The following is a 23,206-nucleotide window of genomic DNA, read 5'->3' as shown; positions in this document are numbered from 1 at the left end:
GGGACACATGTGGACTGGGTCCTGAGCAGAGGCGGGAGACTGCCTGGGTGAGTCACAGTCAGAGAGAAGCCAGGCCAGGCCAGGAGCTCAGGAATCGGGGGGAGTGTGTGCTTGGGTGGGACAGGAGGCTGCACCCACTGATAGGCCGGCCCCGTTTCCCCATTGCGTCTGTCAGGCTCCGCCGACCACGGGGTGTCCAGCGTGTCTGTAATGCGTGAGGACCAGGCTCATCGCCAGGTGCTCTCTATCTGCTAAGCTTATGTGAAACGCAGTGTGTCTGCGAGACGTGGGGGAGGGAGTCACGTGACTTGCGGTTGGTGGTCCAGGTGCAAGGAACAGCCCTGCCCATTTAGGGGCCTTCCTCTACAGCTACTGGGACCTCGGTGGGAGGGGCATCCTTGCTGTCACCCTGAGCCCAGCTGGGGTAGGGCAGGGAGACTGGGTCCAGGGTCTTTCCCCCAGAGCATAGGGTTCTGTCCTAGGTGTTGGCTCAGTGCTGTAGCTGCTTTCCTCTTTGGGACTCACTGGTTTGCGCCTTCTTTTCAGAGAGGGATTCTTCTCAGTGTTTCACACTCCACTTTCAACTCCCTTGGGGATTGGGCTGCTGGTGAGGGGGCAGCATGTCTCAGGGGCCGGGGCTGGATGGGGGGTCTGCAGGCACACCTGCCCAGGTGGACACGTGCTCTTTCTTCCATGCAGGTGTGCTCCCCAGAAGGGGGGCCGCTCCCAGCCAACCACTGGGACCAGAACGGCCCGGCCCAGCACCAGCAGCAGCTCCAGCCCAGCCAGCCCCAGGGGTCACTCCCAGCCCCGTGTCAGCGCTGCCAGCCCCGTCGGGCTCTCCCGGACCCCGGGCAGCCCTGCCAGCCCCAGCGGCCACTCCCGGGTCAGCGTAGCTGGCCCCAGCGGTCACTTCTGGGCCCGAGACAGCCCTGTCAGCCCCGGCGGTCACTTCTGGGCCCAGGTCAGCCCTGCCGGCCCCAGCGGCTGCTTCCAGCCCCAGATCAGCACTGCCGGCCCCAGCGGTCACTCCTGGCTCAGCCCTCTCGGCCGCGTTGGGCACTTCTAGGCCCCAGGCAACGCTGCCGGCGCCTGCGCTCCCTCTTGGCCCCGTGGCAGCGCTGCCGGCCCCTGCGGTCCCTTCTGGCCCCATGCCACCTCTGTCGGCCCGTGCGGTCCCTCCTGGCCCCGTGCCACCTCTGTCGGCCCCTGCGGTCCCTGCTGGCCCTCTGGCACCGCTGCTGGCCTATGCGGTCATGGGTGGCCCCGTGTCCCCATGGCCAGCCCAGCAGAGCATTCTCAGGACAGCGGTGCCAGCCCCCACAGTCACTCCTCATGCTGTGTCCATGCCGCCGGCCCACCAGCTCACTCTCAGGCCAGTGCTGCTGCCCCCGGCGGACGCTTCTAGCCCCATGTCAACCCCGAAGGTCTCTCCTGGGCCAGCCCAGCCGCCCCCGGCGGTCACTGCTCAGCCTCAGTCAGCCTCAGCAATTAGTTGAAGCCCCAGAACAGCCCAGTCCCCCCAAACCTTCACTCCTGGGCCCTGGACAGCCATGCCAACAAAAGCGGCCACTCCTAGGGCCAGAACAGCCGTGCCGACACAAGCGGCCACTCATGGGCCCGAAGCAGCCTTGCCAGCCCCCACGGTCACTTCTGGGCCCGGGCCAGCCCTGCAAACCCCAGCCGTTACTCCCTATACCGGAGCGCCCTTCGCTCCTTGGACGGCCAGCCTTGCCCCGCCGACCTCTCCTGGGGCTCCCAAGCCAGCCGCGGCGTTCCCTGCTGGACCTGGTTCAGGCCCGCCAGCCCCAGCTCTCACTCCTGGCCCTGGGTCGTCCCTGCCGGCCCCTGAGGTCAGGACGGACTCGATCCTCCATCCCTGCAGTGGCCCGCCAGGCACCATCTGTGAGCCCCGGAGCCTGATGCCCGTTTTCCAGACCACCCGGGTGTGGCTGCGCAGGGGAGGGCCAGGGCCAAGGCTGCCTCACCCTGCGGCGTGAGATGTGTTGCCAGACTGCCTGGAGGCCTCCCGACAAGGCCGGGCTGTTTGCAGTTGGAAACTGAGGCTCAGCAGAGGCGGGAGCCCCCCTCAGGGCCGCCACCAGGCTGAGGCCCACCCGCGCCAAGAAGAGAGGAGAGGACCCCCAGCGTCTTCCCACCCCCCGCCATGCCCGCCTCCACCATGCCCGCTGCTTTGTGATGTGCACGCCCCTGGGAGAGGGAGCACGGCCACCCCCAAGGGCTCGGGCTTGGGGGCAAGTCCCTCAGCATCTCTGTGCCTCTTAAGTGCCCACGTGTCTTTGTATGTCAGAGTCTCCGTACACGCCCGCCCCAGGTGTGCTGCCCAGTGAGTGTTCGTGTGTGTGTGTGCATGCATGTAGGTGGCATGCACGTGTGGTCTGTGCATGTATGCGTGTATACATGGCACATGTATATGTACCTGGTGTGTGTGTGTGTGTGTGTGTGTGTGTGTGTGTGTGTGATTTTGGGGCATTCAGCTGCAGGCCTTGCCGTCCTTGGGCCCCACCCCTCTGGCCAGTGTGTATCCCCAGCCCCCAGGCAGAACGTGGGCCCAGTGAGAGCCAGTCTCAGGTCCTGCTCACCTCTCCCTTGGCACAGGGTGATTCGTGTCCACCTCCAAGGTCCTGTGACTGCAGGGAGGGGCCGCAGGGGGCCGTCTGTGGTCAAGTAGGAGCTACTGGTGACAGGGAGGTTCCCCCAGGATTCTGCCTCCACCTCAGTGGCTGAGCACTGCAGCAGGGGGCAGACTCTCCTGTCCCCCCGAGCTGTGGACCAAGAGGGCCTGGCCATTCTTGGAATGCCCTTCCTGGCCTCCCACTTGGCCCTGCAGTTTTCCGGCTGTTGGCCCCCCGGGACGTCCTCTGTCAGGACAGATGTCACACTACAGAGCTTTCCCTGCCTCCCTGCCTCTCTCACACCGAGCTCAGGGCTTGCCCACCCCTTGCCCCAGACTCCTGGCTCAGGGCAGCCAGGTGCTGGTGCTCCCGGAGTCCTGGGCATGAGGCAGGAGCTCAGCTCTGACTCTCCCGACTTGGGGGTGCAGGGGAGGGAGCTGCAGCCCTTCTGGGGAGCAGCACTGGGCTCCTGCGCTGTGCACTAGTCTCCCCTGGCTCTGACGGCCGCGTCCACTACAGACCCCAATCATGGAGGCCACAGAGGTGCCCCTGGTTTCTAGACCCAGGCCTTCCCCACTCCCCACTTGCTCATGAGGACCCTGACCCCCACGACCCTCTGGGGGTCCTGACCCACCAGGTGTGGGCTCCGCCCTGCAGTCTGACGCCGGGAGCAGGGCCTACAGGCATCTGTCTTCACCCAGGGTCTCCTTCCCAGAAACCCGGGGCTTATTTTTCTGATTAAAGAAAATAAAAAGTGCAGTGCCATTATTTTTATAACAGCATCAGTTTGTAATTTAACGGATGAGCGTGTGTCGTACGTGAAGTGATTCGTTCCGACAAGTGGTTTTCTGCACAACTGGACCTGCCTCTCCTTCACTACGTTCTGACTGAGCAGCGGGAGGGCAGCCTGGGGAGGGGCCTGGACACGGCTCATGTGCTGTGTGGTGTGGACTTGGGGGGCTCCAGCTCGCCATAGTCGACCTGGCATTCCTTGCAGGATGGCCTCTCCTGTCCTGTCCCATCCCATCCCTCACAGCCCCTGCTCTGGAAGCCGTCTCTTTGTAGATGCTGCTGAAGGCCCTTCTGAGGTCTTGTCATTGATCCCTCACGTTTCCCCCGTCTCCTGTTAACTACCAGGGTGGCAAGGATTCAGGCCCCCCTGCCCCCGCTGGAACCCTCGTGACATGATGGGCAGTGTGAGTGTCTCTGTCTCCTGGGTGCCCGTGCCTGCTCACGTCTGGGTGGGTCCTGCAGGCAGGCCAGCCCAGGCGGACATGGGTGGGTGTGGCTGCTGCCTCTCTGGGCCTTTCTGATCTGGGAGTGTTGGCCAAGGCTCTTCGGTGCCACTTAGGGAGAAAGAACTGACAGGGCACCGGCTGGTGGGAGAGGAGTCTGGAGACCGCAGCCCCCTAGACTGGGCCCACAGGGTCCCCGCAGCCAGGGCCTGGGGCCACTCCACTTCTCCCCATGTGGAACAGTCCCCCCATGGGTGAACCACGTGGTGAGCATGGGTTGGGGGTCGGGCCATGGACCCCCACTGTATGATGCATGATCACTTGCTGAGGAAGGGGCTGGAGTTCCATCTGAGCCCAGAGGGGCCACAAAGCCCTGCGTGACCACCCTGTGGCCACAGCTGGCCTCGGGTTCAAAGAGCTGGGACCCTGAAGGAAGTGCACTTCAGGGAGGCACCAGTTGCCATGGGGGGACCGGACCACGTATACCATGTCCTGGTGCAGCTGCCGCCTGTGTTAGCATGAAGAAATGCAGGTCCTGCATGACCAGGTCTTTGATGTTTCTCAAAGCAGCTAGAAACCTAGGTTTTTCTGTGGGTTTGGTAGTTTTGAAATGGTGGCTAATTCTAATTTTGTGAGCCACCTTGCTGGCCAGAGACACAGCGTGTGGTCTGGGGCAAAGGTTGGAGCCCTGGCAGCTGATCTGGCCCTGAGGCCAGGGCTGCGAGGTGTGGCCCACCCCTCAGGAGGGGGAGAGGCTGCCTGGCCTGAAGCGTGGGGATAGAGTGAGTCTTCGGGGGCTGTTGTAGGGGTCGAGGGAGGTCCGTGCTGCCCCAGACACCCCTTGGGTGGAGACAGAGCCTGAATACAGTGCTCTGCTGGGGCTTCCCCTCTGAGCACTGCAGCCACCCATGCCCACCACTTCCCCATCTGCAGGCTAGGCCTTCTGTGCGAGAGCCACTGACCATGATGAGCAAAAATGGCGGTGGTGGTGGTGCTGGTTTGTCATCGGATGGAGGAGGGTGGTCCATGTTGGTCCATGTGCAGGTGCCTCCTAGGAGACCCTCAGCATCCACCGGGCGGAAGGCGGGCAGCCTGGGAGGGGAGGGGCATGGGCATGGGTGACCCGACAGTCTCCCAGTCCTTGGAGGGGTTTGCGCGCCATGTCCACATCCCCCTGGAACACCCAGTCAGGCTGGCAGAGCTGGGGAAGAGCTCGTCTGCCACCGGGCCATGTCTCGTTGTGCGTGCACCTGGACCTCTTCTGGACAGGCAGGTGCTCTCTGAGTGGGCCCGGCTTTTGTGAGTACCTGATCACTCCCAACCAGTCCTGCCTCTCACGTTGGAAACACCCTGGAGGATGAGCCCCAGCCTTGGTCCCACCAGTCGCTGAACAAGGGTTCCATCAGCACCTGCGTCGCCGGGCGCCGTTCCAGGCACTGAGGATGCAGCTGACCACAGCGGATCACCGCAGCCCCAGGAGCTCTGCTCCAGCAGACAGAGCGTGACTCTGCATGGGTGCGTGGGGCCGGCCGCACTGACGTTTGGCTGGACAGAGAAGCTGGCCGGCCATATCCCCTGGCCAGAGGCTGCGGCTCGTCAGAGACGGGGAGTTAAAGGGAGACCGTATCCGTGTCCAGCCGCCCACCCTTGCCTGGGAGACTTGGCAAGAAGCCTGTCCCAGGACTGGGATTGGGGGGCCCGTGACTGAGGGGCTCCGCCCAGCCCCCAGGGGCCCTGTTAGAAGGAGGCTCTGCACCTGCAGGTGGAGTTCAGAGCAGCGCTTGATAGCACTTGACGGGCGCCACATGCAGGACTGTAAATGCTCCAGTAGCCACATTAAAATCATGAAAAGGAGAGACAAAATTAATCTTGCTAATTATTTTAACTCCATATATTCAAAATAGTATCATTGCAACATGTAATTGATATGAAAGTTACTAGTGAGATATTTTACTTTTTTGTGCCAAGTCTTGGAAAGGCAGCCTGGGTCTTCAGGGATGGCTTGTCCCGGTTCCCGCTGGCTGCACGTCAGTGCTCAGGAGCCTCGTGGCTCAGAGCAGGCGGCGTGGCCCAGGGAGGGCCCAGAGAGACGTGCCCCTCATGAGCTCTCCTCATGCTTGCTGCTCTGGTTGGTTGGTTCATTCTCATGCCCAGACAGCCCTGTGGTTTCAATCCCCACCATTGGGCTGCACAGCTGAGTGTGCGTCAGTCCAGAACCTGCCCTCCGAGCTGTGGGCCTGTGTGTCGTGTGTCCTGATGTCTCCACCAGATGCCACCGCCCCCTCACTGACCACAGACAGCCAGACATGCTGGCTCTGATCTTCCCGTCATTTCATTGTTGAACCTGGTGTCTGCCCAGGTGATTGCACCAGAGACTGAGTCGTCTTCACTGCCCTTCCTGACCCAGGCCAGTCCTTTGCTTCCACCTTCTAAGTGTCCCTCTGAATGGGATTTCATTAGAAAATTACTCAAAGCAAATGAAAATAAAAATTCATAATTAAAATGCATAGGCTACAGCTAAAGCTGTGCTCAAACTAAGGCCTCTGGCTCCACATGCTGGTTTGGAAAAGAAGGTAGGCCTGAAATCAAAGACCCGGTGAGGCTGGGAGGGACAGGACGGTACACCTAGAGGAGGGAGGAAATAATGCAGATAGGGCAGAAACTCCTGGAAACACGACAGAGAAAATGAACAAAGCCACACATCGTTTCTCTGAAAACATCAACAGTACTGAGAAATGTGCAGCTGGCTTGATGGAGGAGAGGAGAGAACACAGAACCAGTATCAGGAAGGAGAGGAGATACCCCTGCAGGTGCTGCAGGCATACAAAGGCTGGTGCAGAAATCATTTTCCAGCAATTCAACAGTGTAGTTCAAGTGGACAGATTTTTTGAAAAATGCAACTTATCAGAATTGACGTAAGCTGAGCAGACCATCTGCAGAGTCCTATGTGTGTTCAAGAGGCTGAGTTTACAATCTGGACATCAGTGTCCACGCCCGCCCATCGCTGACCCATCAGCCCACCACCCTCACTGCCTCAGGACACGGTCCTCTCACAGCTGTCCCGGCAGCGGCCCCAGTGGGTCCCTGGTCACTGTGCTGACCTCACCATACGAGGAGGCAGCGTATTGTTATTCCCCTTTTCCAGTTGAGGATTCTGAAGCAAAAAAAAAAGGCAGAGGCTGAATGAACTCACCCAAGAGAAACAGGATAATATTGAACCCAGGCTGAGCCAGGATTCAAATCCAGGCAGCTCCTTCTGGAATCTGCCCATGACCTTGACCCCCGCCTGGAAGACAGCAGCAGCAGCAACCTCTGGCCTGCCCTCTGCTGTCTCCCTGCCGTGTGCAGGCAGTGAGGCTCCTCCATGGAACCCATTGGAGCATGTCATTCCCTCCCTGGAAGCCTCCTGGAAGGTTCGCTCAGGGTGGAGTCCTGCCTCCGGGACATGCCCTGCCAGGCCCTCTGTGCCCGCCCTGCCTACCTTCTGGCTGACTAACCCTGTGGTCCAGCTCCCGTGCCACGCCACCCACCTGCAGGCCTTCCCCTCATGCCCTGTGCCCCCTCTATCCGCTCTCCCTGGTGTGGTGACTGCCCCGTTTCTCATCTGCACCCCGACCGGGCCTTATACACCGTGCCTGGGTGGGGGTGGGGAGGCTAGGCCCCTGAGGCCTCAGTAGTGCTGAGGGAGAGAGACAGAGAGATGCAAGGAGAGAGAGAGACAGTGAGGGACAGAAAGTGAGGGGAAGAGAAGAGAGAGGGAGAGTCCTGGACGCTCCATGATGGCCCGTCCGTGCCCTCTCCACATCTGTCTGCCCTGTGCCCTTTCGTTTGGGGATTTTCTAATCACTTACAAGACAGTTGCCAGACTGGGCAACTGGTCTTCTGGTCCCTCCAGAAGACTCACGCCGGCCTCTGGCAGATGAGCGTCCTGACGGGGAGCTGGCTTGGCCACTGTTCTCTGTCTTCTTGCCTGTGCAGTGGGGTGATGAGTTTCCTCCCTTGGGGTTTCAGGGTTGATGAGTTAACTGGAGTGAGGTCTGAGAGCCACGCTAATCCTGGCTGCTCATGGAAACGCCTGGCTCCAGTTAACGTGAATGGTTTCCCCCAGCTCCACCCGACCTTGTGCCAGGTTACAGCGTGGGGCTCAGGTGCACGGGGCTTCCCAGGCTGCTCCGTGGTCCTCCCTGCCGCGCTGTGCCGGCGTGGAAACCGGCCTTTGTGCAGCTGCGCCTCCTCCTCCAGCCTGGAGGGGGCGGCCCTTCCACTGCTCCGAGGGCAGATCTGCAGTGAGGAGCCTGGCTCTGCCGCTCTCCAGTGCTAGCACTGCCTCCTGCCCGGTGGCCTTGGGCAACTGATTTCTTTCTGGGCCTGTTTCCTCATCTGTAAAATGGGGAAGTCAGTAATGTGTCTTAGATTGTTGAGACAAAAAAATGAGTTAATTCACATTTCCGTGCTGTATAGGTATTTGCCATTCTATTGTGATTACTGCCTTGTCTTGATCACTCACAGAATGGTTTCTCCCGCCTCCTGGGCGAGGCCTGGCCCAGCAAGGCTGGGTTGTGCGTGGGGCACTGGAGCAAGGCTGCCCGCAATCCCTGAGACCCCTCCACAGACATGGGCCTCATGTGAACCCAGTGTGGCCCAGGGGCTTACCAGCGGGCACCGTTGGGAGGAGGATAGAGGAGCAAGTGGATGTCTGGGACGTGGCAGGCACCCCTCACCTGCACTGTCCCAGCCCTCAATCAGGGGAGGGCTCGTCATTCGGCACACACTTACTTCTTGGAGCCTTCTTGTCAGTCCCTGTCTGCGTGTGGGGATGCAGTGGTAAGCAGAAAGATGACAGTCCCAGCCCTCAGGAAGCTGAAACTCCAGTTGGGAAGACAGGCATGAAACGCCTGGAGGGATTTTGAGGTGACAACAGGCCCGCCTGGGAAAGGAGGGGGGCTCCTTTAGATCAGGGGATCAGGGAGGCCTGAGCTGAGGCCTGAGAGACAAGGATCTGGCCTGCCAGCACCCCTGGGAAGGAGGACTGTGGATATCACTCTCCTGTGCAGGGAGCACTGAGGAGTTTTAAGCTACACAGTAACATGGGCTGACTTATCATTTTGAAAACTCATGCCAGAGGAGGGCCAGGCAGCCGTGGGAACAAGTGGAGGCTGTTGCAGCTGGATGGGCGTGCTGGTGGCTTTAATCAGGTCATTAGACCTTTGGCCAGCTCTGGTGGCACACAGCCCCAGAGTCCACTGTGATGCAGTTCTGGGGCAGGACACCACTTCCCCCCGCCCCCCAGCACAGGAGACTACACTCGGACACACCTTGTGCCCCCAGAGTCTGCAGGCCATGCATCTCCTAGGGTGGCGGCCTCAGCTCAGCCAGCATCCCTTACATAATCTGTTGTGCATCTGCATTCATGCACCTGTCCCTCCATCTATCCACTCACCCATCTGTCCATCTGTCCATCGACCCATCCCCCATCATCAACCTGTCCACCCATCCGATTCCCAGTGGAAGAATGTGGAGCGGTGGCCAGCCTCAGGGCAGCAGCTTGCTCCCTGACCGTGCTGCCTGTGGGAACACTAGTCATCGCCGCACACTGCCTGAGCCCCTCCTCATGGTGCCAGGCCCTGTGCCAGGTAGTTGGGGACAGGGGATAACCCCTGCCCACTGGGCACTCACAGGCTAATGCAGGGAGACCGACCAGCCAGCCAATGATCTCGCTTCACTTTCAGGGACACTTGGCGCCATGGGAGCCTGAAGGCCCTTCACCCAGCCTGGATGATGTAGGAGTGGAGGGAGGATCTGGAAGGAGTTCTGGAAGAAGCAGGGCCACGCTCATAACCTGAGGAGATGTGAGCCAGCCCTGAGGAGAGGGAAGGCTGGGTGGCTCACCTGGAGCCCCTGACTCCCGCTCACAGCCCCCAGTGCTCCCTCCCTGCCACCTTCCTTGAGTTCCCCGCGGCAGCTGCACTGCCACGCTTTGCCAGTAGGCGCTGCCATCAGCCGGGCGACACCAGCCTGAAACGTTCTTTGCATTGACTTGAAGAGGGGTGTGCTGAGCACCTGCAGAGCCCAGAGGCTGTGTGGGCAGCCTTGTCGGGGCGGGAGGAGGTCCCAGGCTCCTTGCACACTCGAGAGTCTGCATGCTCCCGCCAGCCCTGCCCTGCATGCGTGTGGACACTCTCTGCAGAAGGGCCCCTCCCTGGGCTGGCCTCACCTGTGGCCCTGCCCTGAGGACCAAGGCCCCCAAGGCAGCTCCTGCCCAGGTTCACGCGGGACTGGATGGAGAGCGCAGACCTCCGGGGTATAGGTGTAGGCACAGGAGCTCGGGGTCCGCGCATGGTGAACAGCTCAAATACTATATGACCCCTCCCTGCAGTCACATGTTGTGGAGAAAGGGGACGTTCATGTGTACCAGGGGGCAGGGGTGCATGTATAGGGGGATCTCGGGGCCCCACAGAACACCAGGGAACTGGGTGGCCGTTGCTGGTGGGAAGTGCAAGTAGTCAGGGGTCCAGGGGAACTGCCAGGCCTGGGGTCACACAGGGGGCTTCCTAGGCAGAGCTGCCGTTTACAGCCCTGGGGAGTGAGGGGGGCCCTGAGGTGCTATGGTCCAGAGGGAGGGGATGCGGGCGATGGGAGGAGGGAGGACCAGAGGAGAGAGGGTCCAGGGAGTAGGGGGGCCCAGAGGGGCTGGAGGTTCCAGGGAGGAGGGGTCAGGGGGGAGGGAGGGCTTGAGGAAAGGGGGTCTGGGAAGGAGGGCCCCCTACCCGCTGGCGAGGCCCAGGCCTGGGACCTCCCACTGTGAGGGCTTTGGGTAGACAAGACAGGCCGTCACCCCCCTTAGCTGTGCCAGGCACCTTCTCCGGGGTTAATGGAAGCCTTTGAGGCCCATATGACACACTGGACACCAGGGATCTGCCTAGAAGGAGTGAGGACTGTGGGGAAGGGGCTCTCATGGGGGAGTACCACTCAAGCCTCTCAGTCCAGCCAGCAGGGATGCCTTTAGGGCCACATGCTTGACCTCTGGCTGAGTCCCACTCGAGGGGGCCTCTTGACCTGGGGGTGCATGCAGGAGTCACCCTGAGGGGCTCAGGGAAGTCTCTGAGACCCAGACCCACGATGACCAATCCCTGGGAGACCCAGGGGTCCTTAAAGCTCGCCAGGGGCACGGTTTGCACAGCAAGTTCCCTGAGAGGAAACTGGGGTGCTGTGAGGAGGAGAGTGGAGGCTGGAGTGGCCAGAGGAGGGGAGCCTTCACTGCAGGCCCGGGTTGCCATGTGGCCCTGGAGCAGGGAGGTCGGGCTTGCACACACATGTGTTTGTGTGTGGACCCGGGATGGGGCACCTGGGCTGCTGGGAGCTGTGCTCGGTTTCTGCAGGGGCGTTGTTGAGTTGTCCGTGGGGTCCCAGTTCCCTTCTCACCAGACGGTGGCCCACCCGACTAAGGCTGGGGGTGGTTGCTGTGCTTGGCCAGTGCCTGGCGCCTGCCTCCCTCCCAAGGCTTGTTCCCTGGCTGGTCTGAGAGCCTGTGCATGGCCTCTGCCACAGCTCCCGTCAAGATTCCCAAGGGTCCTGGGGGGCAGTCTGGGTACAGGTGTGGAGGCCAGGTGGATCCCTCCTTATCCAGGAGGCAGGCACAGTCAGAGTGCCTCCTATCCCTGGGCGGGCCAGGCACTGGGGGAGGAGAAGCATGGGCCAAGGCCCAGAGCTTCTGAGTGTCAGCCCTGTCTGAGTTCATGTGTGTTCCTAGGAGCTCCAAGGGATGGCACTTGTCAGTGGGTAAAACTGTCTGATGGGACGTGAGTGTATGACTCACCGGGGCTGCTGAGTACACTGTTCAGGTCGTGTGCTGCACAGCTCACAGGTGGCATGTACATTTGCTGAGGTGGTTCGCAGGCACGAGGCAGTCGAGTGTGCTTCATCTGCATGGGAGGTGGGGGAGGGGGCTTTGGGGGGGAGGGGTGTCCTCATCTGTGCCCCACTCCGGTTAGGGGTCTCAGCAGGGTGGTGTCGGGAGGGCTAGGGCAGGTGTCGGGAGTGGTGGTGGTTGTGTCTGGGTGTGGGCTGAAGAGGCTGTATAAGAGGTCGTGTTGTGGAGGGTATGTGGGGCCCATCTAGGGGGCACTGGGCAGGTGGGGTGTCTCCTGGGCTCTCCGTGTGCCTGCGTGTCTGTGTCCTGGTGAGTGCTCGTCTCTGGAACTCTTGGTGTGGGGCTGGGGTCTCAGCAAGCTTGCTCACTGTTGGGAGCAAGGGCCGCATGGGGCTCCTTGGTGGGCCCAGGGCGTCCCAGGTATGAGTGGTTTCCTGTCCCCAGGGGAAGGCACCTGGTGTGCAGCCTGGGGGGCAGCCTGTGGGCACCGCTGGGCCCCACCTCTTGGGCCCCTTCCCAGCAGCAGCCCCTGGACTGGCCACCTACCCCTCCACAACCACCCCCCCCCCACACACACACCCTGCCATGAGTCTGATCACCGAGTGGAACCACATGTTGCATGTCTGCAGCTCAGGTCACTTGGCAGCTGGCCTGGGAGCAGACACTTCCTCCTGGTATGTGCAGCGGGGCCCCACTGGGGCGCCCTGTGGCAGAGGGGTCACGGGAGAGGGGCAGCCTGGGGAGGGGTCACAGGAAGGGGTTCTCCATGGGCGAGCTGCTGTGGCCTGTTACTGCCAGAAAGCTCAGGACCCCAGGTTCTTCTGGGATACTGCACTCTAAGAGTGGCGTCCCTAACCCCACTGGTCTGATAGCAGTGCCCTAACCATGCTAGTCTAAGGGAAGTGTCCTCTCCCCACCCTGAGGCCTGTGACCTGACCCTGCCAGGTGGAGGGCTTGTTCTGGCACTGTGCCACCTTGTAGGAACCACTTGTTATGTGTTAGGGGTTCTGCACACTGGTGGTTCAAGTGTTGGTAGCTGAAAGGAGCCGCAGTGTATTTACTATGGAAGCTACAGGTGCTACATGTTGGGGCTCCCCCCCAGGGAGCCCCACTGCTCCCTGCTGTGCCATCCCCCACTCTTCCCAACAGCCTCATGACTCACCTCCTCACCCTTCAAAAATGTCACCTTCTCAGTGATACCCTTCCTGGTGACCCCATAACTCTTCTCTGCTGTTGTCCCTTCTTAGCACCGGTAGCCATTTGCTGACCACAAGCTGGCTTCTTCCTGGTAGGCTTCAGGAGGGCAGGAACTTGTGTCTGTTGTGTTCGCTGCCCAGAACAGAGCCAGCTCATAGTCACTCAGTAAGCATTGAGTGGGTGGGTGGACGAATGGATGGATTGATGGGTGGATGGGTGGGTGGACGGACGGATAGTGGATGGATGGGTGAATGGGTGGATAGTGGATGAATATATGAGTTGATGGGTGGATGGGTGGATGGGTGGGTGGACGGGTAGATGGGTGGATGGATGGATGGGTAGATGAATGAATATATGGATTTATGGATGGATGGGTGGATGGGCAGGTAGATGGATAGATGGGTAGATGGATGAATGGGTAGATGGATGAATATATGAATTTAGGGGTGGATGGGTAGACGGATGGATCAGTGGATAGATGGATGGGTGGATGGATGAGTGTATAGATAAATTGATGGATGGGTGGATGGTAGATGGATGGATGAGTGGATAGATATGGATGAATGGATGGGAGGATGGATGGACAATGGACAGATGAGTGGATGGATGGGTGGATGGATGGGTGGATGGTAGATGGATGGATGAGTGGATGGATATGGATGAATGGATGGAAGGATGGATGGACAATGGATAGATGAATGGATGGACAGCTGGATGGATGGGTGAATGGATAGGTGAGTAGATGGATGGGTGAATGAGTGGATGGATAGGTGGATGGGAGCGCAAGGCCCAGGGATGGGCATCTACCCTCCCAGGGCAATCAGGTCACCCTCTGGCCTGGACGTGGACTTGAAGGCCCAGGAACTCTGATCTTGTCTCTCCAGCTCCAGCTGGAAATGGAGGCATGGCATTCCTGGCCCCCCAGGCATAGCTGGCCAGCAGCATTTCTGAGAGCTAGGAAGCAGGCAGGGCCACAGGACAGCCAGACCCCAGCTTGGGCTGTTTGGGTTCCTGACCTGGGGACAGATACAGGTGACCAGCCATCCAAGTGTGTCTGGGATTTGGGTGGTTTCCAGGACACATGACTCAGTTTTACAGGATTTTCTGGAAAATGGGGCTTTCAGAAGTAAAACCAGCTGCCTGAGGAAGGATGACAGACACTAGACTGCCTCTCCTGCAGGACACCCCCAAAGAGTCAGGATCCAGTGTCCTCTCTGGGGCCCACCTCAGAGAGGAGACAGCTTGTGTGAGTGTGTGAAGTGGAATACAGCATTCTCCGTCCTCACGTTTCACCTGTGTAGGTTGTAGTTCAGCCCCTACTTCCCCTTCCTCCTTTCTGGGTGTCCTTGTGCAGTGAGCAACCTTCACAGGTGTACATGGCAGCCGTGCACTGGGCCTCTCCTGTCCCTGCAGTGTCTCTAGGTCCAGGCTTATTCTCCTTGGGCAGCGGTTCTGCCCCAAGCCTGATCTGAGCTGATGTCCCCCAGCAGTAAGTACGGGGCTCCTGGGGGTGATTGGTAATGATCAGAGCTGTGGGTCTCAACTGGAGCCATACCAGAATCCTCCAGAGGGCCTGATGACACATGGTTTGAGTTTCAGATTCAGCAGGTCTGGAGCGGGGCCTGAAAACATGCATTTGCATTGCTAATAAGCTCCTGGTGCTGTTGCTGCTGCTCCAGGTACCCCCGTTTGAGAACTACTAGACTAGGGCCCATGGCTTCTGCAGAGACCCCCCCCCCCCAGGCCCCCATACTCTGCTTTTGGTGAGACTGTCCAGAGGTGAGACAGGCCTGTCCCATAGGACACGCAGAGCCTAACTGATGACAGCAGTGACAGCTGGTGGCTTCTCGGTGCTGGCCCTGGGCTCAGGCTCAAGACAGAGCCTCATCTCACCCCATCACGTGTGAGGGGCTTGATCAGCATCCCCATTTCACAGATGAGGAAACTGAGGCTCGGGGATGGGCAGAAGAGGTGGCACTGGCCCAGAGTCTGTGTGTTTGACGCTTAGCTGAGCAGCACGGAGCCAGTGAGGCTGGCATCCCACCGGCTTGTGATGTGGGGGCTCCTGCCCAGAGTGTGGCTGGCACACCTCTCCGGAGGCCCTGCCCCCACCTGGCCCTGCTGTGATCAATGCTGGTTCTGCATCTTCTCCTTTATACTCTGCCAGACACACAACGTGGGGCCCGTCGCTTTTGGGGGCTGTACCCCATCTTGGGTCCTGGAGTGGCCCTGGGGAACAGAGGCTCTGAGGGGCTGCCTTGAGAGGGGCTTCTGGCTGAGCCCGCCGTGGGATCTGCAGGAGGGGCTTAGGCCATGAGGGGGTCTCCTGGGGACTCAAGAATATTCCGGAGCATAGCCAGTGCACCCCACTGACCATCCTGACCTTCAGTCTCAGTGGACTCTGGCTGGAGGGTGGCTGGGCATGGGGGACAGGGCCACGGGCTGGAGCTCCGCAGTGGCTCTGATGTCACTATCCTGGTCCTGGGGCAGGCTCTGAGCACCCCCGGGCTCTGAGCGCCACCAGACTCTGAGTGCACGGGCTCTGGGCTCTGATGCCTGGGCAGCCAAGAGGAGGGCAGGACGCCCACACACTGTCCCCTGGGACGTCAGCAGCACTGAGGGCAGGGTCACCAGCCTCTGGGCTGCGTGCTGACTGAGCACCACAGCCTCGCTGCCCCAAGGAGATGGCCGACACACAGACGAAGGTGTGGCAGGCAGTGTGCGCCCAGACATCACTGTCGTGGACGACAGAGCTGCAGGAATGTTCTGGAGCAGGAGGGCGTGGGATGGCAGACTCCAATGGGTCCTGCGGGGAGGGCCTGGAGGGCGGTTGGGAGTTGACGAGACCTGGATACGAGGCCGATGTGGTTCAGGGATGGTGACGCAGGACGTCGGGGTCGGGCTGTGAGATGGGTCGCTGCCCCGCAGCTTGTGAGGTTAAAATTGTTTCCAGACAAAGAGAAAAGGATGAGCAGGATTCTGAGTCCACTCCCTACATTGCCACTTAACTTCTCTGGGCCTTGGTTTCCTGCTCTGCGAAGTGGGCAGAGTGTCTGGTCAGGGCTCTTGTGTGAGAAGCAAAGAGCTGAGGACCAGCCCGCAGTGCACCTAGGCCTCCGGAAATGCTGGCCAGTACGTGACATAGCAGCAGCAGTCCTAGTGGGGTACTGTCCACTCCCTTCTGCAGATGGCAGAACCGAGGCACAGAGAGGTCAAGTGATGACCCTAGGTCACACAGCAGGGAGTGGCAGGGTCATACCCAGCTCTGCAGCCTTGACCGCCTCCCTGGGACTGTGGTGAAGACTGAAGGAGGCTGCGCAGGGAGGGCTGTGCAGTACCCCTGGCCTGTCTTGCAGCCCGTGACCAGCTCCCTGGTGCAGTGGGATGGGCGAAGTGGCCCCCTGGCCCTGTGCCCCCTGGGAGCCTAACTTGAGGAAAGGAGGACAGAGCTAATAGCAGTTTTATGTCCTTGTGTGCTGACCATCCTTCTGGGTATTTCTTCCCATTCTGAGCTGTGAACTGTTAGCTCTGCCCCACCTGCCCCTCTCCGGGTTTCAGCTCAGGGCCCTGGGGTGGCCCAGGACTCAGTGGGGGTGAGGAGCCTGGCTGTGCTCCTGCCCGCCCTGCAAGGAGGCCCCACGCTGCAAAGGGGTCAGGTCTGTTTGCTGAGCCCATCTCTCCCTGTCCCCAGATGAAGGTCGCAGTGTCCAGAGGGGGCGACAGTGACGATGACAGCTTCCATGAAGCCCCCAGCTCCCGGAGGAGCAGCTCTCGGGACCAGCTCAGTGACGTGAGTACCCTCACCCGCCCGCCCGCCCGCTGGGGCGGAACATTTCTGAGTCCTGGCGACCTGCTCCCGACCTTCAGCAGACACTGCCAGCCATTGGCTCAGGGCCCGAGAGGCTCACATGAAGGCTTTGTGTTCGCAATTAGCGTTTTGCCTTCATTAAAACGTGATTTTTCACTAATTAGGACTTCCCCATTAGGAGTGATTTAAATGAGGAACACAATTAGGTGCTGGCAGGAGCCTGTGGAGGAGGCCATGCGGGGGGAGGCCCTGCGTCTAGCAGGGGCCAGCAGAGGCAGGTGCTGGGTGGTGCCCGCACAGGGCTGCGGGTGGGGAGGCAGGGCTGCGGGTGGGGGGCAGCAACTCCCACAAATGTGTCTATTAAAAGTGGCAATGGTGGTGCTTCGGGCAGGGCAAGCGGGTCTGGGGACTGCAGGGAACATGCTGGAAGCCTTGTCGGCTCGGTGGGGGTGGGCATGGGGTGTCCGTTGGTGTTGGCCCACATGGAGGTAGGGGTGCCCTGCTGAGGCACACGCCAGCCTGAGTCTGGGGACAGGCCTCAGTGTCCTGGAAGACAGGTCCCTGAGCTTAGGATCCTGGGGGCAGGAGGGGGCCTCAGGCCCCGTGTGGAGACTACCTGGGCGATGTGCAGGGGCTCCCACTTGAGATTTGGCCAGAGATGGGCAGGCTAGGTAGCCCTCCGGGGCTCCTGGGTCCCCCTCCCCACAGGGAGGCTCAGGGCCCAGAGCTTGGAGGAAGGGGATGGGACAGGAAGCACAAGAGCTAAGAATGGGGGCGGGGGTGCACAGGGAGAGTGGGGCCCCAGGAGGATGGAGCCCAGGGAGAGAGGCTCAAGGGTTGAGGGGCCCAGGGGAGGAGGACCAAGGAGGAGAGGGGCCCAGGGGGAGGCTCTGCCCCAGAAGAGGCCTTTGTCTTCCTTGACCCCTAGCTGCAGAAGTGGCCACAGAGCAGAGCTGGGTTTTCGGCAGGACTCACTTGGATGTGTCATCTTATCATTATTTAAATAGACCTGGGGGAGCTGCTGGCTGAGAGGCGGGAGGAGGGCCTAATTACCCGGGCCGGCGGATCTTGCCGCAAGATGGGAAGGAGGCTGGTAATTGTCTGGGGCCACGGTTGCCCCCGTCCCAGCTCCTCTAATTGCCGCTGGGTGAATGAGGAAGGTTCCAGCACAGCACAGGCAGCTGTGAGGGCACAAGCTTGGGGCATTTATGGGCCCCCACCCTCTACCCCACTGCAGGGCCTAGGAGGGGCCTGCCAAGGTGAGCTCTGCCAGCCGTGACCCCCAGGAGCCAACCTGGGACCTGGCCAGGGTCGGCCTGGGGAGGGAAGGTGTCCCATAGCTGCAGCCAAGGCTGGATGGGGATGCTCCGTACAGAGCAGAGCGTCCCAGCCTCAGTGGGAGGGGCCCCCACTCCCCCTGTGGTCACCTACCCTCCTGGAAGAATCTTTGCCTCGGGACCTTGGCTCCCACCCAGCTCTGGACCCTGGTCTGTGGGTCCCACACACCTCAGACAGGCTCTCCTCCCTGCCCACCCAGTCCCCAGGTCCTGTCTCCGCGCCCTGCCTCCACGGCTCTTGGTCCTCTCCTGCACCCTGCCCCACCAGCCTGTCCTCAGGGCTCAGCCCTAGGAGCTGCAGAACTCCCAGACCCACGTCCTAACCAGTTTCTCCCATCAGATCTGAAATGCCCATTCGAGCTGGAGGGAGCTCCATCAAGCACGATCAGGGCTACCCTTACAGGACCCCCCAGGTGGCTGCTGACCTCCAGGCCTCAGCTCACCCTAACATCATGGGCTCCAAGGTTGCTGTCCAGCTGCTCCTCCAAGAAGCCTTCCCTGAGGTCCCCTGACCCTGTGACCCTGGGAGGCTGGTGGGTGGCAAGGGCAGGCCAACCTCCACTCTGTTCCGTGGCCATGTATAGGTGGAACCACATGTGGAAGACGGGACTGGGCCCTCTGAGAGGGGCCAAGCCCACACCCGGGGGGATGCTGAGCTTTGCCCACCTCTCTGTTGGGCTGGGCCACGTCTCCTGGGTCTCAGGGGGACGGTCCTGAGTAGGGGTCCTCAGACACGGCCACAAGGCTGTTCGGGGCTCCATGAGGCTCACTGTGTCATCCTCCCCATGGCTTCAGTCCCAGCCCAGTCCCCAGGGCCCGGAGGTTACAGCACCTGCCCCTGGGTCAGGCACTCGACCACTCAGGTCCTGGACATAGGGGGTGGTCCTCAGAGTGGGGCTGGCATGGGGGCACAACCCCTTCGCTGACTGTCCTTCCTTCCTTCCCTGCAGAGCTCGGCGCAGGCGGTCTCAGGCAGAGGCTACTCCGTAAGTCTCCCACCCTCTGCTGTCCACGTCCTACACACCCGTCCTCCGGAGCCCTGACCCTCCTGGGCACTGCCCCCATGGCTGGAGCCCTCACAGTGGTCCTGGCCCACAGCAGCAGGCTAGAAGAGGGGTTTGCACAGGGCTGGGGATGGGGCCAAAGCAGGTGGAAAGTCAGAGGGAGCGTTGCACCTGGGGTCCTGCCCACGGGGGAGACAGCTGGCCCTACAGCCATGACCTCTGAAGAGTGGGGGGCAGGGCGGGACCCTCTGCCTCTGGGTCCTTTCAGGCGGCACTTGGAGTTGGGGGGGCCATGGGCTCAAAGCAGCCACCCACAGCACCCTGATGCCCCCACACCATGCTCTGCTTGGCCAGAGAGCCTGGTGCTCAGCCTGGCCAAGGAGCAGGAGGGGCTGGCCTGCTGCGGCCAGACACTCCAGCTGTGCGAGGCCACCCTCCCTGCCCTAGCCCTGCCCCCTCCTCACGACTTTATTTCATTTCCTCTTAAGTATCAGGAGGAATGTTAATGATACGATAAAACCCAGAGCTCCATAAAAGCCATTTCTGCAGATTTATGGCTGATTCAGCTCGTTGGGGGGTGGGGCCTGGGCTCCACCCGCCTCATCCCACAGCCCTGATTTACTGGAGTGCCAGGGTTCCAGGGCCTGAGGGGCCGGCTCCCTAAATCACAGCCACTTTTTACAGGGTGTGTAATTAACCCATTAATTCCCTGGGGTACAGGGCCAGCCTGGATCCTCAGGCCCACCCCCAGCTGCCCTGACCCTGGGTCTGCCAGCCGAGCTCGCTGCCTTCGGCTTCTAACCCAGGTCAGGCAGTGTCTTTGAGGCTTTGGCCTGGCTCAAACACTGTGGGTGGCGGGGGTGATGGGTGCCACTCAAGGGGTGTCTTCCTGCGGACTCTGCCCTCCTTGGGCGCCTTCATGGTCTCGTCCATCCTGGCAGTTGTGGTCGATGGGCCCGTGCTTCTCCTCCCTCCCACGAGCCTGTGCAGCCCCCACACCACTCCCAGGCAGCGACCACTCCTAGAGTTGATCGTGTTGAGCGAGTGGCCCTCTGTCCAGAGCTGTGCCAGGACCGGGCTCCAGCCAGGAAGAGAGCAGGCTGCTCTGCCGGTGGGGGAGGCAGGCATGACTCGTGGTGTGACGCAGGCGGGTGGGCATTGCTGGGACCGTGACGGGGACAGTAACGGGCAGAACACCCACCAGCAGGTGGGCCAAGGGGCATGTGCTGGTCCCAGGGCCAGGCCCAGGGACGCCCCCTTTGGAGCCTCCTGCCATGTCTGGGCCCCCAGGGCGGCTGGGGTCTCCCTGCATTGAGCTTCTTGCCAGAGCCACTGGGCTGCCCCTCTGCTTCCACATCGCTGTGCGTCATCCATGGTCTTCTCCCCAAAACACTGCTTTGAACGTTTCCTGGAGGAGAGTCCATAATTAACACGCCAGCTGCTTGCCACTTAACCCCATGGCCGCTGCAGAGGAGTGACAGATGGTGGCTGGGAAGGGGCCCAGCCTGCTGCTCAGCCCCGGGGGGCCCCAAGTGATGTCTGCAGACGGCCCTAGGTGTGCATGCTGAACTCTGGCTTGTGCAGGCCCGCTCATTAGGCCCTGGTGTGAGCAACTGTGTCCGCTGGCGCCTGACGTGTGCTGGCAGGCACCACAGGGCGTGCAAGGTTGACCCAGCCCCTAGTGGTCTCTTGTCCAGTTGGCGTGTGGTTGCAGGTGGGAGCTGGGCCCTCTCAGAAGCAGAGGCCAGGTGGAGGCTATCTGGCCCTGGCTGGAGGAACTGGAACTGGCCTTGGTGACCATTGCCCAGCAGGAAGAGGGGCAGGGCTGGGCAGTGCTGGGGCGGGCAGGTGGCCTGGCCGGGGGACTGCAGAGAGCTGTGAGCTCAACACCCAAATGTCCACATGTACCGGGTCCCCCGGGGCTGCATGCGGCTGTGGGCCCTGCCAGCCAGGGGGATGGGGGCTGCACTCAGGACAGTGATCCCCCCTCCAGGTCAGGACTTCGTGGGGCCTGAAGACGCACAGGTGCCCACTCAGGTTGGGGCCCCTCTGTGCACATATGTGCGCATGCGTTTATGCATGTTCCAGGGCAGGTCTGTGTGGCATTTGCACGTGCCTGCCCTGCATGTAGCTTGTGTGTGGCTCTGTGAGAAGGGAGCATGTGTTTTGTGTGGACACATGTCTGTCACACGTGAGGTGTGTCTCTGTGTGGCTGTGTTGGGGCTGTGCATGTTGCACCTGCTAGTGTCATGCATTTCTCTCTGGGCTATCAGCATGCGTGTCTGTGGATGCAGCAAACATGCGTGTTTGCTGGGAGTGTGGGAGTGTGCCTGCCAAGTGTGGAATCTGTGTGTGAGTGTATGTCTAGGAGCCTGTGTCAGGATGTGGCATGGGTACATCTGCTTGTGGAAGACTGATTCTGCAGGCGTGCCGTGTGTGTGTGTGTGTGTGTGTGTGAGAACCGTGACCACAGGGCATCATGTGTGGGTGTGTAAGTGTGCCCCAGTGCCCCTTGCCACCTGTGTGTGTCTGCAGTGGGGTCCTCAGGCCCAGCAGGGGTCACACCCTTGCCTCTCCCCGACAGCATCCCTAAGGTCAGTGATATGGGCATTTGTCATCTGACCTGGTTTATAGACGGTACTTAAAGTGGTTTAATTTGCTGAGATTTGTCCCCAGCAAATCCCTAATTATTGCTCATCTTCAACAGCTTCAGTCCCAAAAGCTCAGTGTGGCCTCCCCAGCACGCCATCAAATGTTCGTTAGTGCCATAAAATTAGTTAGAAAGTAATTTTCTTAATTTGGCTGCTTGCAACAAGGACATCACGACCCACCTCCCGCTGACGTGGGGCTTGGGGGTTTCCTTTATTAAAGAGAAATAAGGATCTAGATGCCTGCTGAGGCTTTGAGGCCAGCCCACCCTCCATACCCCAGTGCACAGAGTGTTCTGGAAGGGCCAGTGCCCGCAGAGGTGGACGACCTGCCATGAGCCCAGCGAGTCTCAGACGGCCTGGGGCGTTGGCTCCTCTTGTCCTCACGGCCACCCTCCAAGCTGGACGATGACCCTCCAATCTCTAGATTAGGACACAGGCGCAGGGGTCAGAGAGCCCCCTGCAGGCACCCACCGCCCAGAGGGCCTCTGCTCAGGGCTGTGCTCTGAGGCGAGACCCTGGCAGGCAGGCCACGCCGCTCTGGACGTGCCCAGCATCCCACAGTCCCCTCCGTCCCAGGCGTCCTCGTCAGCCTCAGTCATCAGCAGGAGGAAGCCTGTCCTTATGTCCACCAAGCCCTCTGCCTGGACACCAGGCCCGAGCCTTCAAGCACCTCCCAACCCCTCCCCGCTCACCCATCACGCCAGGTCTTCTCAGCTGAGCTCGAAAACCTCCGCCCCTTCCCTTGGCTTGAGCTCCTCAAGGTGTGAAAGGAAGGTGCTTTTCTTAGTCCCTCCCCCTTCAACAAGTACTTGCTGAGAGTCAGCTCTGCCCCAGGCACCAGGGCTGGAGAAGAACCGGACAGCGAGGTCCCTGCCCCACGGGGCACACAGTCTAACAGAGAAGGTGGCAAATAAGGCAAATACACAGCGTCCCTACTCAGGGGCGGGGGCTCGTGCTGACATGTGTACACACACATCCCTGTGGCCCTGGCCACCACTTCCTCCTGGAAATGGTTGTCATGGCTCAGGCTCCTCACTTGGACTTCCTGGCAGGAGGGGCGCAGCCCTGCCTTCTGGGGCCCCAGGTACGAGGCTCACGGGCAGAGTCCAGGTGGGCCTGCGCTGAGGGTGGCAGAGAGGTGGCTGCCTTGGGACAGGGGATGGAGCTCAGGTGCCTGGATGGTCACCTGCAGACCACTTCCAGCTTTGCTCCCGTGAGCCGGGGACAGCTGTGGTGAAAGATGGGTGCGGCTCGTGGTGGGGGTAAACTCAGCTGCTCGTGAAGCGTTGGACAGCGGGTGGGTGGACGTGTGCAGTGGAGCCCTGGCCAGCTGCACTCTTGGGCGAGCGGCTGGGGAGGTGCCCAGGGGCTCCTGAGCCTCCCTGAGACCGGCCTGCCCCACACCCACCCCCAGGATTGGCTCGGCACTCACAGCCTCCAGCGCCCCCCGAGTGGCAGAGCTGTCTGC

At 60.8% G+C, this 23,206-nt stretch overlaps 1 protein-coding gene across 15 annotated transcripts in view; it reads left to right on the top strand.

Annotated features, from left to right (window-relative positions):
• FBRSL1 (fibrosin like 1) overlaps positions 1-23,206 on the top strand; it is an 89,931-nt gene that overhangs the window by 19,403 nt on the left and 47,322 nt on the right. For 14 of the 15 annotated variants that reach the window (XM_070515799.1, XM_070515798.1, XM_070515797.1 and 11 more), the window contains exons 3-4: positions 16,630-16,728; positions 19,034-19,069. In XM_070515799.1, coding sequence (XP_070371900.1) covers positions 16,630-16,728; positions 19,034-19,069 — 135 coding nt within the window. Of the gene's footprint in view, positions 1-699; positions 6,337-16,629; positions 16,729-19,033; positions 19,070-23,206 lie in introns of those variants that run through there. The other variant, XM_070515802.1, reaches the window with a different exon arrangement.

The sequence above is a fragment of the Equus asinus genome, chromosome 8, assembly GCF_041296235.1.
Source record: "Equus asinus isolate D_3611 breed Donkey chromosome 8, EquAss-T2T_v2, whole genome shotgun sequence".
Lineage (NCBI taxonomy): Eukaryota > Metazoa > Chordata > Mammalia > Perissodactyla > Equidae > Equus > Equus asinus.
Note: the sequence above shows the minus strand (reverse complement) of the source record. Positions and strands in the feature narration are given on the sequence as shown.